We start from the raw sequence: 16,052 nt of genomic DNA on the forward strand, positions 1-16,052 counted from the left end.
GTTCACCTACTTGATCTGACCATCTCATCAATGTCGATGATAAGTTACATCCATTTGTATATAATATATAATGTGCTGTACAGGTAAAACAAGGAGAAATCGAAAAACTAGAATTCATCGGAACGCAGACCTTTTCTCATCCTACAAATAGAAAGCACAAAGTATGTTAGCCGAACCTTTCCGCAAATATATCAGTATATAGAACTCACTTGTATTCTGTTGATGACAAGAGTGGGTGAAAAAGATGATATCCAGTCAGCTTAGTCGTGCGATTACATAAAAACTAAAAGTACACTCTAAACTGACCAGTAAACTTACTATAGGGTACACCAGATTTCAATCTTTCCTGAGAATTCCTTGGTCTACCGTGTCCCTCATACTTCTCACCCTGAGCAGCTTGTTTGGCCGAATCCCACTCTTCTTTCTTGACCTGTTCGCTGTTGGCCTTGATTATTCTCTGAGGTTGAGCTAGCGGATCGACCCTTTGGATCTTCTGCTGAGGAGGCGGATCGACTTCGTCTCCTGGCTTGAGGGTCGATTCAGGTTGAGGAGGAACGTCGGAGGGCCCATCACCTGGTAAGTGCGAATGAACGTCCAGGGGATCATGGGCAACATGATCTTTTGATAAATCCGCGTCGTCCGATAGACCCTCGAATTTACGTTCGCGCTCGTCCTCTGCATCTTCTATTTCGGCGTGGTCTATCTCAACGAACGTGTATAAATCAGCAATCGTTTCTCTCTTAAGAATTGTATTTGCGATGAAATTTGATCGAAGGAACGAATGATGATTTACGTCTGAAATGTTCGATATCTGATGTCAAGATCAATATCTGTCAGCTAACGTTCATGTGATTTGCATGGCTGATACTCACCTTCTGGATGTGTGTAAGATTCGTCAGTCTGAGTCTCTGGCGTTGAGTGGTAGAGCTAAAAAAAAAAAAATAGATGATGAGCTCGATCTTGGACAGTGACGCCATCACCAGCTCACCTCTTCATGGTGTAAAAAGCTGCGTTATGAAAAATAAACCATCAGCTCAGCATGAAATTGAACAAAAATATGATCACAGATCGACCTACTATTCCGATTCCTCATCGTAGTGATCTACAAATAGATATCAGTCAAACCGCTCTGCGTCTACTTTAACGGAGTGGATAGATCGCCTCACGCCCTAAATCCTTGTATCCCTCAAAGCTCGGTAATCCCTCTGTACCTCCCGCCATGAATTCAGCCAAAGATATTTTACCTATATCCACAATGATCAGTCAGTCATACTTTTCTCCTCCCAGAATATCATTATCCTATGGTGTTCTGGTTGAATAGTGATTGAGACATTGTAATGAACATACCATCATTGTTCGTATCCAATTTCTCCATCACTTTGTCTACGACCACCTTCGTCCTTGCATCTACCAATTCAGGTTGCTTTATCTTATCTTTTACTGAATGGTGATGTAATCCATATACAGCTTCGATCTCAGCTACGTCCCAGAAACCATTCATATCTAAATCGTGTAATTTGAAGAATGATTCGAGGTCGAAGGAATCTATGTGATGTTCTGTATGCATCTGTCGTATACGAGTTCATACCATATTGAAGATGTTAGCATCCCACTTGGTCGAGTAAAAATGTCAGAACGTAAGAGTTGAGAAGAAGAGACAACGCACATGCCTCTCAGCGTAAGATAGACCGGCATCGTTGAGATCGTCCAGATCGAATGAATGATCGCCGTGAGCAGCTACGAGCAACGAGCTCAGTATCATCGGTAGTATACGTATCATTGCGCGTGGTGACCTTGATGAATTGGTTGTAAACGGGGATGGGGGATGGTGAACAAGAACAATAGATAATCTTGGTTGATTGATGCATGAAAAGTACAAGGGGTCCTTTTGACTATTTCATCAACTCATCCTCATCTCATCTCATCTCCTGAAGCAGCGCGCGTCATGCCGTGTCACGTGCGCGCGATCAGAGCTCAAATGCCACGTGGTGACCTGTGTGCATCATTCATCGTCCGATGGATATGGACATGGATATGGGGGATGACGGTTTACCGAAAACATCAAAGGTTGAGCAACAACAATAACAACGCAACAACATCTCTCTCTCTCTCTCACACTCACTCAGGAAAGACAAAGCAGCTAGTACAGGCAGCATCTTTGAACGACTTAGACCATCCGCTCCGCCTTTTCCCTTTGAAATCACTTGCAACAGTCACGAATAGCCCTTCTACCTTACCCTTCAATGGCATCTAGCCGAGGTCATGAGGTTGGAAAATTTAGACGACGGTAGCAAGTGAGTAAGACCTAATCTCTTACAGTGGAACTCATACTGATTAACAGCCTTTGATATAGGCTCGAAGCAGCATGGCATGAGTCCCTTTCTACCTCCTTGACCTACTTTCGCGCCCTGCTCTCATCATCCTCTTCCTCCGCTTGGAAGCCTGTCTCGGTCCTGCCTCTTACGGCATCGACCACAGCAAAAGATGCAGGGAAAAGTACAGCTAGAGGCTCCAGTCTGGGCAAGATAGATGCTAGTCAAGTGATCATACATCGTCGGAATGGTAAATCAGGAGAAGTGTATAGGGCTGTCGTGGAAGTGGACTGTGGGAGTGATGTCAGTATAGATACATTTAGGGGGTGTATTGCAACGCCCGAGACCAGACCTATGTGTGAGTCTTATTCTGAACGTTAAGAATGATACACGCTGATGTTTCCACTCTAGGGGACCGGATGGTAGAGGAAGCTGTGACACTAGATTTACTGGACGCTCATACTAGAGTAACGAAGACGAACTATCGTCTCGGTTGGCCTTCAAGGTAAGTTGAGATGTTCGATCTTGTCTGGCCTAGCTAAATTGTCGAGTCTCCTAGTCCTCGAGACGCAGTAACAATCTCCAAAACCCTTGTCGACCAATATACGCTTGTCGATATTACCACTTCCCTTCCTCGTTCAAAGCACGAACCCGCGTATTTACGCCCAGCACCTCCGCACGTACGAGCACATGTCGCTCTACTAGCGTGGTGTATCCAGCTTCCTTCTCCTTCTCCTTCCAGTACCGACAGTCTACCAGACGGTAAAGCTCGTATGACATGCTTTTGGTCATGGAACCCCAAAGGGGCTTGGGCAGTCGGTGGAGGAGTACCTCAACATCTACCTTCTCTCGTAGTAGGGTTGGTAGATTATGTTAGGGATGGAAGCGAGAAAGTACCGGTACTGTTAGGTTATGGACCGGATGTGGCCATAGGATCAGTGGGATATGATACTGCTCGAGTGACCTTGTCTGTAGCATACGCTATAGTCAGTGGTGGAGAGAATAGAGAGACAGAAGATCTGCGTCGACAAGTTGAATTTGGAATCTCCTCAACGCAGAGCTGGGACATACAGATCACCGTTAGGACCCAGCATGGCAAAGATTCACCTTCTACTTCTTGGACATATTTCGTCGGACAGGCCCCAACTCCTACCGATGGAACAGCCGCTCCGAAAAGGCTTGTTCTGAGATTCGCTCACGCCCTATTGCAATCTGGAGAAGAGCTCGTACGTGTCAATGTATCGATAGAAAGGACGACATCGTCTGTCGCAGGAGTGAGGATCAATGGTATACCGGTCGGAGTTGAACCCATGCAGATACCTATACCTCGTCGACCGCTACTTGAAGATGCAGCAAGCATGACCGGTATCTCACTGCGGACGATCGCCACGGCCGACAGCTATCGATCCCAAGAGGGCTCGTTGGAGATCAAAAGAACGGTATCGCAGAGGAGTGATACCGCCCAGAAGAGCATCGCAAGTTTGATACGGAGGAATTACATCTGTGAGTCTAATTTAGCGGAGCTTGAGCTGATAATCAGATTTCACTTCACTTCTGCAAGAGCCCGAACAGAAATGGAGGCCTGTCCTTGACTCTCGAGGAGTGGCCATACATCAGCTTAACTCGATTGATAAAACCCTAGTCGTCTTCCGCGCGGAAGCTGTGTTTGTCGGCGTCGGGATATGGGATCTTTTTGCGGTCATCGCAAGTCCAGGTGCAAGATTGGTTTGGGATAAATCACACGAAGACGCTGCTCTCATAGAAGACGTCAACGAGCTGACTGATTTATGGCACATCAAATCGAAAGCCGCTTGGCCTGTCAGTGCAAGAGATTCGGTCATGCTTCGAACCACTTACAAATCGCCTTCATCGGTTCATCTTTTCGGTTTCTCCACAGACCATACCGATCTTTTCCCTCGTATACCGGCTATTACAGATCCCAACGTTATTCGAACCCAGATTGATCTTCAAGGGTGGTCCGTCGAGTCGCTATCGCCAAACACTTCCCAGGTCACGTTGCTCGAGCAGAGTGATCCAAGAGGATGGTCAAACAAATCTTCGATCCCGCAGGTTATGATGTCTACTTTAGCTGGCATCGGTGAATTTGCTATCAAGCATGGTGCGCCACCTATAGCCACACGTCTAGGAGGTGCGAAGGTTCTCTTATCAAGGTACGATGTTGAGCAGGAAACATTCAGATTCGAATATGAAGCTGCAGAATCCCGAAGATCGAATTCATCCAGTACACATACATCCTTCCCTCTGCCAGTAGCCGTCAAGAACCCCGACCCGGAAAATGGAGGAAGCGAAGCGAGTAGTCTCAAGTCGATGCACGTCGCAAGACCACTGTCAAACATAGAGTGTGAGATACGGTGTGACGCAGATCAATGGTCAAACAGTTTCGCCATCCTCATTGATCCGCCTCAACAAGCCATTTCTGCCCTAAGAAGACATAGGCTATCACCTAGCGGTGGTGGATTGTGGTTGACAATCGAACATGATCCCACCATTCTGAAAAACGATAAAGTCGCCATCACCGTGAGAAGGGGTACTGCACCCCCTGGCAAGACATCTGTCACTGTCAACGGAAGCAAAGTCAAGATCGATCTGGAGGATCTACCTGACGGTGAAGTACAGCTACTGAAGAAGCAGAAAAGAGGAAGACCTACTCGAGCACCACTTGACCAGCCGCCCGCTCTTGGTACGTTACGCAAGAAACGAAGTAACCTCGATCTCGGCACCATATCAGCGACCAATTCACCTGATTTAGCCAAATCACCCAACTCCCCTTCGACTTTCACCAAATACGCCCTGCCATTTACCAAATGGTACAATGTTGCGGCTGAGACCACACGCGCTGCCATCATTCCTATGACTACGGCAACGCCTGCGCCAGACAGCGGAAGCTCACCTGTCGATGCGGCTGTGAGAGCTCTAGGTCAACTTGCCAAGATACACGCGGATCGGGATGGGGAATCAACGGATCCCAACGGATGGCAGCCTGTGTCCGATAGAGATGGTCTGAAGATAGAGAGAAGAACGGTGAATCATGTTTCTGAATCCTTCCCAGTGTTCAGAGCTGGACGAATCATAGAGGGATTCACCGCCGAAGACGTCTCTGCTGCTGTTTCGTCCCTACGCGCAGATGAGAGGTTTGAAAAACCTACATGTCTCCAGTCACATGGTCATGGTATAACAACATCGCATATGGTAGCGCATACCACATTTCCTTTCAGAGCGAGAAGTATGCTTGTAGCTGCTATAGTAGCTCGTATGCCCGACCCCCCACCACCGTCCCCCTCGCTTCATGGACCTCAACCCCCGCTTTCCACCATATTCCACGCTTCTTCATCGAATTTCGACTCGGAAGGTATCGGCATGAACTGGAACAAGTACAACCCATCAGCATTACCACAGGGGCATATAATCTTAGAAGGGTGGATCATGGAAACTATCGATCCTTATTCACACGAACAATATGCTATACCTTCAACGAGGTGTATGTATGTCGCTTCCGTGGACTACAGTGGCAGTATGCCATTATCAGTCAACAACATGCTCAATGCATCTCTGCCCCGAGCCTTATTATCTATCGACAATATACTCAAGAACTTTGGTCCACCTTCCAGAGCAAGATCGCCGCCTATGTATGTCCTGGCTCCCGAGGAACGATCATCCGCACCATGGGCATTGGAAGGTATCGATGACAATCACTCGGGAGTTTGTCAAAGGAATGAGAACAATGAATACTCCCTGACAGTCACCATACAGCCGCCTACGCCTGCCTCCACGAGAGAACGGGAGGGTACCTTATCACCACCTCTGAAACATAACGATTCTCGTTCATCAGTCAATACCGGTCGATCGACTGTTATTGATCTAGCTGAAGAGATCCGCAAAGGCAGGAAAGATCTGTTAGTACTGGAAGTGGAATTAGGCAGTTCTCCGACCAAATCAGGTTGCGAGATTGGTCTCAAAGCGGTTTCCTTACCTGTTGCCTTGCATAATCCATCAAGTGAAGCTTCCGTATTACCTTTTGATCTGCCTCAAGAGAACCTCGATCTACCTTTCAAGCTTTCTGTCATTTCACTTGCGCCATCAGTCTTACAGTCAGCATCTCTCGATCCCAGCTCCCAATCAAGGCATTTATTGAGGGTGACATTACCCACAACAGGATATGATGCTCCCATATCTGATCCTTTGGGAGGGACGGCCGCGCCAACACCTCGACCTAGATGGTTATTGGATTTGATCAATGACGGTGCGGTGGTACAGCTCACTTTGAATCCACACAAGAATCAGAACAAAACAGGATACTTGTATGGGCTGAATGAAGTACCGGTGGAAGATGAGAAACGGTCTAAACATTTCGGATTGAGGGATAGTAACAACAAACAGAACCTGCCTCAACTGGTGAATCGCTCGACGCAGGGTAGCACTTCGTTGGATAAACCTCTGGCTGTAGCTAGAGAGTATTTGAAAGATGAAATTCAGAAAGGTGCAGATGGGGTTGAACAAGGAGAAGTGAATGGCTTGAGCGGTGTGGAGGGTACGATCACTCCGATAGAAGAAGAACGAAATTCCACTTCTTCAGAAATCAAGGTGGGCGTGACTATCTGATCTGTTAATCGAAGTCAATGACTGACCTTTGTTGTTTGGTAGTCATCACAAACTCTTGAACCTTCCAGCTCAACCACCGCATTACCCGAATCCACGTCGAGATATTCATATAATTTCTGGAAATACTCGCGATTACCTAGATTCACCAATTCCGCACCTGCCACTGCTGAACATTCACCTGTGAAGACCACTTCAGCGAAATTACCTGATCCACCTGTTATACCTATCGGATCAAGTCCTTCAACTTCACCTTCAAAGCTCACTGCATCAGCCTCAAAAGTAAAAACAAAAACGGCAAGTGATGCTCATACTCATACGGATGGTATGATGATCGATAAGAAGATCCTTGAACCTGTTGTATCACTTCCTGGGTTAATCATAGCTTGTATAATATGTCTATTACTTGGATCATTATTTAGATCGTTATTGTCAGAAGCTGATTTTGTCATTTACCAATCGCCATCATCCCTCATACCTGGTTTAGGATTGGGAAAGGATAATGAGCATTGGAGAGAATTGAAAAGATTAGCAGAATTTAGAATCGGTTGGAATAGGGATCTGATAGTTGCTATTGCCAGGAGGGGATAGGATATTTGAGTACGATGCTCCGTATTCATTCACTTTTCTTCTTGCTCTGCTTTGATTTTCTTTGCTTTTCTTCGTTTTTTAATGTCGCTTTGCTTTTTATAATTGCTAATAAGATATTATTTTATAATTTCGGTTTCTGTTGTGCATATAATTTCATGAGTCAATCAATATCACATCTGTATGTACTTTTTACGTATAACATTGAAATGTATAATGACGATTCATTTTGATTTGTTTTATATTGAGTAATACATGATGGTACATACATATGATGAAAAGGGAAGATGATGAAGGTAACACATGAAGTGATATCAAGGATTAAAGAGATCACGCAAAGTGATCACAAGAACGAAATACATTCGATTACATCTAATTCTCATTCTCTCCTCCTACTGAAATCTACAACTCATCTTCTCCATTATCATCCCCCTCACTCTGAAGGGGAGTAGGTAAGATCTCCTGTCTTAGATTACTCTTTCTTGGCGCAGCACCTTTCTTACTCTTACTTGTACTTCCAGCACCACCTACTTTGACTTTAATCTTTGGTGCAGGTGTTGATGTAGAGATAGCGACAGGAGGAGTATTCTGTCCACTTTGTAATTGTAATTCATCTACGTCTCCAACTTCAGATATCGTATCTTCCTTCTGGTCTTCTTTCTGCTTTTCCTTCTCACCAGAAGCCGGAGGTAAACTCGGTGTAGACGAGTCAAAGGAGTTGATCGAATTTAAAGGTGGTCTTTCTCCATTGCCTTCTACAGGCGTAGTAGTAGGGTTGTTGTTGGGAGTAGCATTAGCGTTAGTGTTGTTGACGTTGGCATTGGCGTTGGATTTGATTTTGGCTAGTCGAGCGATCTCTTTCGCTTCTTTATCTGCTTGGACGAGACGAGATAATTCCGATGGCGGTCCTGTACGTTTAACAATTATGTTTGACCCTATGTCAGCTCTTGTCGCTCCTCTGGTAATAATTGGATTCAGATATGATAGAGAAGAACAACGAGGGTTTGATAATTGGAAATGAAATCGAAGCTCACCCATAGTCCATGATTTCATTTTGAGCTGACCGCCTCCAATCCCAACTATCACTTTTTCACCGAGGGTCCAACTTCTCACGGGCTCTTTTCGGGGGAATGGTCCCACATCGCCTCCATTGATAGGAGCGAAATATTGGGTTACCTAAGTGTTGTCAACGATGTCAGCAAATCCTTTAATTATATTGCATCGCAGAGTACTGAAAAATAGGGTATACGCTGACTCGCCTTTGGGAAAGCACCTAGAGGAATCTTCGGCGCATGTATAGGGTTTGGAAATACGGGGAACCCCAGTTCCTTCGCATCCGCAAGCACGAATGGAGGTGATGGTTCTCTGGAAGCTGATGCGATGGTGGGATTCATAGGTCGTTCGATTACCAATCGCGGAGGGATTTCTAAGATTGTTATCATCAAGTTAGTGAGCGTAGATAGGATTCGGCAGGGTAGTAAACTCACCAAGTGGGTCAGGCGATGCTTCTCTACTTATTGGCGTCGCTGCGTGGACTAAAGGTGATCCACCTGGTGTCGACAAGCCGTCTTCTGCTTTGACAGAATCCGTCATTGATCTGATGATGGAACGAAACATATGAGAGGATAGATCGACATGAGCGTAGTGATGACAAGAAGAAAAGTAAAACAAGGATGACAACCATTATGTCAGCACTTCATGGTATTTGAAGACACTAGCCCTGCCGACTCACTTTTTTATACCTTTTCTCCAAGCTTTACCTGGACCTGAAGGCGCATCTGCGGCTTTCTTCTTATGACTTTTCTTAGGTGGTTTCTTCTCTGTTGTCGTATCGGGAGAATCATCCAACAGTCCATCAATAGCTTCGTCAGCAGGAGACCATCCTGTGATCTTACTTGAACCGTTCGAGATTGAGCCTTGTCTTTCGGGTGGTCCACGATGACTAGCACCAGCTACTGACGGTGCCAACCAATCATAGCTCTTCTTATGTGCTGATCCCGTTCCAGCCGATGCCGATGCAGCTGCCGCTGCTGAGGTTCTGCCCTTGGATGAAGAAGGTGTAGAAGTAGAAGAAACTGATTTCTTCTTCTTACTTGGTGGTTCAGGGATAGGAAGGGGATCATCATCCTCCGATGAGGAATAAGAAGCTTTCTCAGCCATAGCTGATTTCAGGCCGAACTTGAGCGTAATAGGTGGTGGGGGTGATAATGATGATCGATCAGAATGTCTTGCGGTATTTGATTTCGCTTTGGATTTAGGTTTCGAGTTGGGTTCAGGCTGAGGATTGATGAGGTTGTTGATACCTGGTCGAAGCTATTTGCGTGCAGAATAGTAAGAAGAAGTGAGAGAAGTGAGAAGAAAAGACTCATGATCCTGTTTTGATTGATTTGGTTGTGTGCTTGTCTGAGCCATCACTCACTGTGATTTTCAGCGGATTCCCTCCCTTCTTAGCTTTCTTGGGTGGTGGTACGGGTTCTGTATCCCCTTCGACTCCATCATCATCATCCCCTAACAATTCATCAAACTCTACGCTTCCACCTCGACTATACCCTCCTGCATTGGATGACTCTGCAAGTTCTTCGCTAAGCTGTCGTTTACGTGGGTTGGACGGTCCTGCTTCTATGACAGAATCGCCGTCCCCTTCAATCTCTGGCTCGGAGTCGGTAAAATCGTGCTTGTTCGACACCATGTTTCGTATTGGTGATGAGTGAGAAATTGATGATCCTTCGATGCTCGACAGATATACGTATGACAAGTGTTGACGTCGGTGTAGTGGGTGCTGTCTATTGATGCTGTTTCCTTTTGGGGAGGGAGGGAGGAAAAGGGAGAGACAAGCTAAAATCCAGATCGCATGGATGTGTTCCGGGGAGAAAGATTTTTGGTCGGGAGAGAATAAAAGGCTCATCTGATCCCACCATACACGCGTATTGATGTTGTCATCCAACAATCATCATGCATAGCTATGACAGATCCCATCCCTCATCTACATTATCCATTAATCAAACTCTATCTCTCTTACATATCAGATGCTCAACATACTAAACAAGTTGACAGGCAGCACAAGCGCAAGCACAATGTCAGCCGTACCGAAATACATCTACAAGATCATCCCTCATTCATCCGTTGATGCCAGGTATGTAACGGTCCTTCCTTCCTTTTCTTTTATAGCTGACAGGTAGCTGGCATATAGGTTCACATTCCCAGTACCTATCCCATCATCTCACCAGTTTCTCACTGAACTAGATCAGAACGATCGATATATTCATTTCTCAACTGCTGAATTGATTCCCGGAACGTTGAATCTATTCTTCAAGGAAGATCCAGCTGTGACATTGCTCAGAGTGGAAGTAGCTAGGATATCAGCTTGGAAGAAGGTAGAATGGTTCTTACCTGATCAAACGCCAAGGACAGGTGGTGAGTCTACCTGTCGTTTGTCCATCTGAAGATGACTCACGCTGATCTGAGAATAGACATGCCGTACCTGGCTGCTCATGTTGGGCCTGTCCCTCTCGAAGGCGAGTATGTAGAATCGTTCAAGGAGCTTTTCAAGCAGATTCCCACTGGCGAAAAATCAGCCCTAAGTGGTTGGGATAGTGCATTGACAAATAAGAATATCAAAGATTGGCTAGTATAAGTCCTCGTACCTTCTGCCTGACATAAAGACCGGAAGTGAATGAAATGGGTCTAGATCGATATGTGTAATGTCGATACGAGTGTAAGTTAGGGCGGTAACTTGTACATATATGATGCATGAATGACTATCTATGCGATGTCTATTAACATTATAGGTTCATTGATGTTGTATTGGATCTTTGCTCTACGTCTGCATATGTTCAGGCATCTTACGCCGTACTTTGGCTTTTACCATTAACTCTGCGATTCCCTGTGTTCGCGATGGAATGTGAATATCAGCTCTTAATCCGAAGAAAAGAGAGAAGGAAGAGTGACTTACATATACCGCTCCATCTATCAGGCCAACCGATAAGACCAACCATGCTGATATTAGACTTAAGACTGGTGTCGGTTGACCATGTACCATATCATAAACTAATCTAACTAATGAAACTGAAAAGACCAACATATACTATATTAATCCAACCAAAAAAAAATCAGCAATCTGCCTTCCATCCGATCATTTTTGCAGAGGAGAGAAGGGGAGACAAGACAACTTACAGCAAGAGGGAAATAAAGCATCAACAAACTAGCTTGTCTATTGAAATAAGCAGAAGCGGACATCGGCTGTCCTATTCCACCAGATTTCGAACCTGAGGCTGTACCTCTACCCCTATTCTCCTGAATATCATCTAATCCGCCAACTTGATATTCTTGGAAAAACTCTTTCAACGTTTGACCACTTGGTCTTCTGTCTTCACCAATCTGTCCTAGACCAGCATCAAATTCAACTAACGAAGATCTTCTTCTACCTATTGACCCTGCTGGACCAAGTCCACCATCCAATGTCGAATCGTCATATACACCTAGACGATCTTCCTGAGCGTCACGGTGTAAATCCGCCTTCGATCCCTGCGACAACACTGGTGATAGTACATGATGGCGCTGAATTGTGGGTATGGGATGAAAATCCGAAGTAACCAGGTTGGTAGTTGAGTCGACTGTGCTTGGAGCTTCGGGTTGATAAGTCAATTCGGGAGTGACGACAGTATAGGTATCTGATTTCTTCGAATCTGAACTTGGACCTGAAGCTTCTGATGAAGTTGAAGGGTATCGACTATTTATAATGTTGGTGGAATTTACGAACGGATCTTTAATCTCTTGACCTGGAGAGATCAATTCCGGTGAAACGGGTCTAGAAGCCAATAAAATACCTGATGCTACTGTAGGGGTGAAATCGATCGTACTAGTATGTAAAGGTGTATTGTTGGTTAATCTTCCTCCAAATGCTCCACCAACAGTGACAAATTCAAGTGCTTCCCATGGAGCTTCGGGATTGACTGGATCTTTAGTCCCTGAAGATCCTCTGCCGAGTTTGAAAATGGGTCTAAACAACTTGGATCCATGTCCTCCTACATTGTGGGCACCGGCCGCATGGTTCTCCTCGTCACCGTTGTTACGGGACACGTCGGCCTGGGTTCCGGCCATAAATTGCGTAGAGAGCTGGATCGTATCTGGACGGCGGAGGAATCGGAATAATCGAGAATATAGGACGATGACTACGATGAATACGATGGCTCGAGGAATGAATTGTATGAGATCACGATCAATACCATTCGATTTGGTACCGTAATAACATAAACTTCCATTATTAACCCATCCTACTGTACCATGCCATACTGCAATAATCAATTCAACCTAAGCTTCCCTCTAATCCTCAATGGCAGTGGGAAACTTACTGGCTGAATGGACGATGGATATTATCCATATGATAGGAGCAACCAACCAAGAGTATCGCTCAAAGGCGCTAGTCAGGCTTGAGAGAGGATGTGTCTACATGAATCATCGGGTCAATTTCTCTCTTCGTATGTCGTACGCCGTATCTTCACTTGTCGTATTGACTTCGAAACTTACAAGAAGAAGGAATGTGGCAAATGCAATGGCCAACGTCCACAGATGTTGACTGAATAGCACGGACGTGAGGATGAAAGCTTGAGCGTTCTGTACATATCAAAGGAGAAGAAATTCTCCAGTCAGCATCGGAAACGCTGTAGAAGTCAAAAGGTAGAGAAGAAATGTACTTACACATCCTGAAGATCCTGTTGGCTGCGCATGACCAGCCAAATACATGATTTCAAGCGGTAATGCCACAGATCTAGAGCCAGTCGCCGTATAGTTAGATATGATTCGGACTTTTGTTTTCTAATAAATGAAACTACTTACCCAAGAATAAGATCACTAACTACCATCCCTATCAATAGTCTAACTCTTAGTTTCCCCTTCCCCTGCTTCATCAATGAGTAAAACAGGTATGTAGCTGCTATTAATGTCAGACCCGATATTATCGACGCTCCAGTGGCGTTTATCTGTGTCGTCGTGAATGTCATCTTGATGGATGCAAAAAAGGGTATCCGTATCCCCTAACGGGGATGATATGTTGAGGATGGAAAGAGTTTGATCGATTCTGAATTGGAGCTCTATCTCAAGTCGAGATCGATTCTGATGTTGGATAGATGAACTGAAAGACGTGCTTCTCGTCGATGAACCTCTGATGACTACGATGGAGTCGATCTGTTTCCTGTTTCGATAAGAGCTTTGCGGTCCTCTTTCCCTCTAATCCGACCCTCACTTATGTATCTCTATTTTCTAATTCTGAACTTTCACTTGTGATTTTCAACGACAGCTGTGACACTAACAAGCATGATCCCTCTAGGAAAGACTTTTATCCGATCCTATCTTCCTAAATTAATGAATAAATGGATCGAAGACCGAGACTTGAAGGCGTACCGACTTCGATCTTGATGACAATATCTGCTGGTGACAAGACTGCGTTCAACGATCTTCAAATACTTTTCAGATGTTTCGTCTGTATGATGATCGGGTCTAATAATTACAAATTTCCAAGGAATTTGGTGTCGCGATGGGCAGAAACTCGCAGAATCTATTGTATCCGGGTATTTGCTTCTAATCAAATGCCCCAAGCTTGGTCAGTTGATGAGATGAGAACGAATGAGATGTTGGAAATTTAGTGATTCAGATATCGATGAATGATATAGGCGGAGTAATCCTCTATCCGTAGAAATTGACAGACCAGTTCCAGCCTTGTCCGATCTTCAACCAAGTATTGAATGATTGTTGTTATTTAACACTGAAGCTGACCCGTAGCGTATTGTATAAATCGATATGGGTATTATATGAATGAGGATAAGTGATTAGGATAAAGGAGATTGTTGATGAACAAAGAACCGACGAAAAGAATGAATGGAATACACTGCAGTGGTAGAATAGTACAAGACAAACAGAGTGGTAAAACCGATGAGAGAATACGATATGATGTGACTTTCGCCTAAGCCGGGTTTAGCCTAAGCTTATTGTGGATCATCATCCATAAAGCACTGTACACTACAAGTATGAGATACCAGGCTGGCTGTTGTACATGCATTCGCTTCTGCTTCGTATGTGTAGGTCTAGTAGACGCCTTGGCGTACGATTTAGAAGAGCGAAAGGAGGGTAACAACACCGTAGTGGAAAGGGAACAAAGACGAATCCAATTCTCATCAAGATAGAAATCACACGTAAAGCCAGCAAAGCCAGCAGCTCAACTGCAGGAGCTTTTGTGTGACCCGGTAAGATAACGTCACCATTGATAAACTTTGTTTTTGTCCAGTTTGGTATGTGACCTCTCCTGCCCCGCTCATTTCCCTTAGTGCGATAGGGGTGACAACCGGATAATCCACTTCCGATGAGCCTCTTTCAGGGTAAATCAGCTGGAACGAGCTTGCCTCTCGCTTGTAAGTACTGTACAGAGCGCTTCTCGATACAGGATCTACTGCCTTGAACAAATATGCAGAGACCGAGGTGGTTATCCGGATCAAGGTCATGACGATCTCCGGAAAGCCACGAAAGATCGACAACCCCAATACAGCACTATCATGTATGCTACAGGCTGAGTAATGTTGTCCGACTTGGAATACAAACGAATGGAAGGATGATGATTGATAATCGATCCCGACCGGCTGTACCTGATCATCAAATGTACGTGCACCCCCTAAGATACATCTCTGAGGGTGGTGCAAGCTCCATATACTACTGTGCGATATTCAATGTGCCACTCTACTACATCGCTTGTAGTGGGCATGAAGTCGGCGCCCGAAATTTAATTACTATGTCGCTTGAGATAGTCGGTCATCGACCATGAACCAACGATTGGATGTCGATACTCATGACGCCCATTGGTAGTGCTATCTACCACCTACCAATTAACGTGTGATTCGTGAAGGAACAGATCTATCCCCCGAGGCACGTCAAAACTTTTCACCTTGTATGACCGTCAGGCCTCATACTTTAATGCCTAATCCGGTTTTCTCGGGATATGAAATCTTACGTTATCGCGTTGACCCATACTACGAATATTCAGTTGCATGGCCTACAAAGTTCGATTACGAAACTCGAACGATCGATCTGTAATACATCTGTCGGATAAATCCCTTAAATGCCAAGATATCTCTTAAAGAACAGAAACACAAAATCTCTCGTGAACAGAAGGAATGAAGGCGTTCTGAAAGTACAATTCTAAAACACTACATAAGAAGAAACCCCAAGGAGAAAAACAAATTCTGCGTGTCGGCGCTTCTTTCTCGTCGTCAAATTGGGAAGGTCGACCGAAAATGACCTCGGTCTTGTATATAGATCATAACATGTCAAATTTGGAATAGACAAGCTTGCCGTGAATAATCTTGTACGCAGCAAACACCGCCAAGCCACGAGCGACGAAGATCGACGACTCGCCACGTCAGCAACCAATAAGCAGATCATTGTACAACCCATGAACCGCTTTTGGTATAGAGCAGGAGACTTTCTCGAGATGACACGTAGACAAACAAGCTTATTACTCATCAAAGCAACAGTTTTTTTTTCTTTTTT

The 16,052-nt window shown here is 44.9% G+C and overlaps 5 protein-coding genes across 5 annotated transcripts; 2 read left to right on the forward strand and 3 right to left on the reverse strand.

Moving 5' to 3' along the window:
* Positions 1–107: 107 nt before the first annotated feature.
* I203_101144 (uncharacterized protein) lies at positions 108–1,780 on the reverse strand (the record flags this gene model as incomplete). The annotated part of the gene is made up of 9 exons (XM_019146098.2): positions 108–141; positions 294–699; positions 794–811; positions 873–927; positions 989–1,007; positions 1,078–1,102; positions 1,167–1,244; positions 1,348–1,567; positions 1,667–1,780. 9 exons carry the CDS (start codon positions 1,778–1,780, stop codon positions 108–110), a joined length of 969 nt encoding a protein of 322 aa, XP_019004657.2.
* Positions 1,781–2,262: 482 nt separating this feature from the next.
* Positions 2,263–7,520, forward strand: I203_101145 (uncharacterized protein; the record flags this gene model as incomplete). The annotated part of the gene is made up of 6 exons (XM_065516819.1): positions 2,263–2,294; positions 2,354–2,670; positions 2,724–2,817; positions 2,872–3,815; positions 3,955–6,914; positions 6,975–7,520. The coding sequence occupies 6 exons, from the start codon at positions 2,263–2,265 to the stop codon at positions 7,518–7,520; spliced, it is 4,893 nt and encodes a 1,630-aa protein (XP_065373637.1).
* A 399-nt stretch (positions 7,521–7,919) lies between these two features.
* Positions 7,920–10,206, reverse strand: I203_101146 (uncharacterized protein; the record flags this gene model as incomplete). Its single annotated transcript, XM_065516820.1, has 6 exons — positions 7,920–8,425; positions 8,552–8,693; positions 8,777–8,943; positions 9,005–9,114; positions 9,250–9,830; positions 9,937–10,206. The coding sequence occupies 6 exons, from the start codon at positions 10,204–10,206 to the stop codon at positions 7,920–7,922; spliced, it is 1,776 nt and encodes a 591-aa protein (XP_065373638.1).
* Positions 10,207–10,591: 385 nt separating this feature from the next.
* On the forward strand, positions 10,592–11,151 carry I203_101147 (uncharacterized protein; the record flags this gene model as incomplete). Its single annotated transcript, XM_019146101.1, has 3 exons — positions 10,592–10,650; positions 10,708–10,931; positions 10,988–11,151. 3 exons carry the CDS (start codon positions 10,592–10,594, stop codon positions 11,149–11,151), a joined length of 447 nt encoding a protein of 148 aa, XP_019004660.1.
* A 183-nt stretch (positions 11,152–11,334) lies between these two features.
* Positions 11,335–13,516, reverse strand: I203_101148 (uncharacterized protein; the record flags this gene model as incomplete). The annotated part of the gene is made up of 7 exons (XM_019146102.1): positions 11,335–11,400; positions 11,470–11,601; positions 11,691–12,808; positions 12,869–12,962; positions 13,044–13,130; positions 13,215–13,284; positions 13,353–13,516. 7 exons carry the CDS (start codon positions 13,514–13,516, stop codon positions 11,335–11,337), a joined length of 1,731 nt encoding a protein of 576 aa, XP_019004661.1.
* Positions 13,517–16,052: the final 2,536 nt, after the last annotated feature.

This window comes from Kwoniella mangroviensis (assembly GCF_000507465.2).
Source record: "Kwoniella mangroviensis CBS 8507 chromosome 1 map unlocalized Ctg01, whole genome shotgun sequence".
In the NCBI taxonomy this organism is placed as follows: Eukaryota; Fungi; Basidiomycota; class Tremellomycetes; order Tremellales; family Cryptococcaceae; genus Kwoniella; species Kwoniella mangrovensis.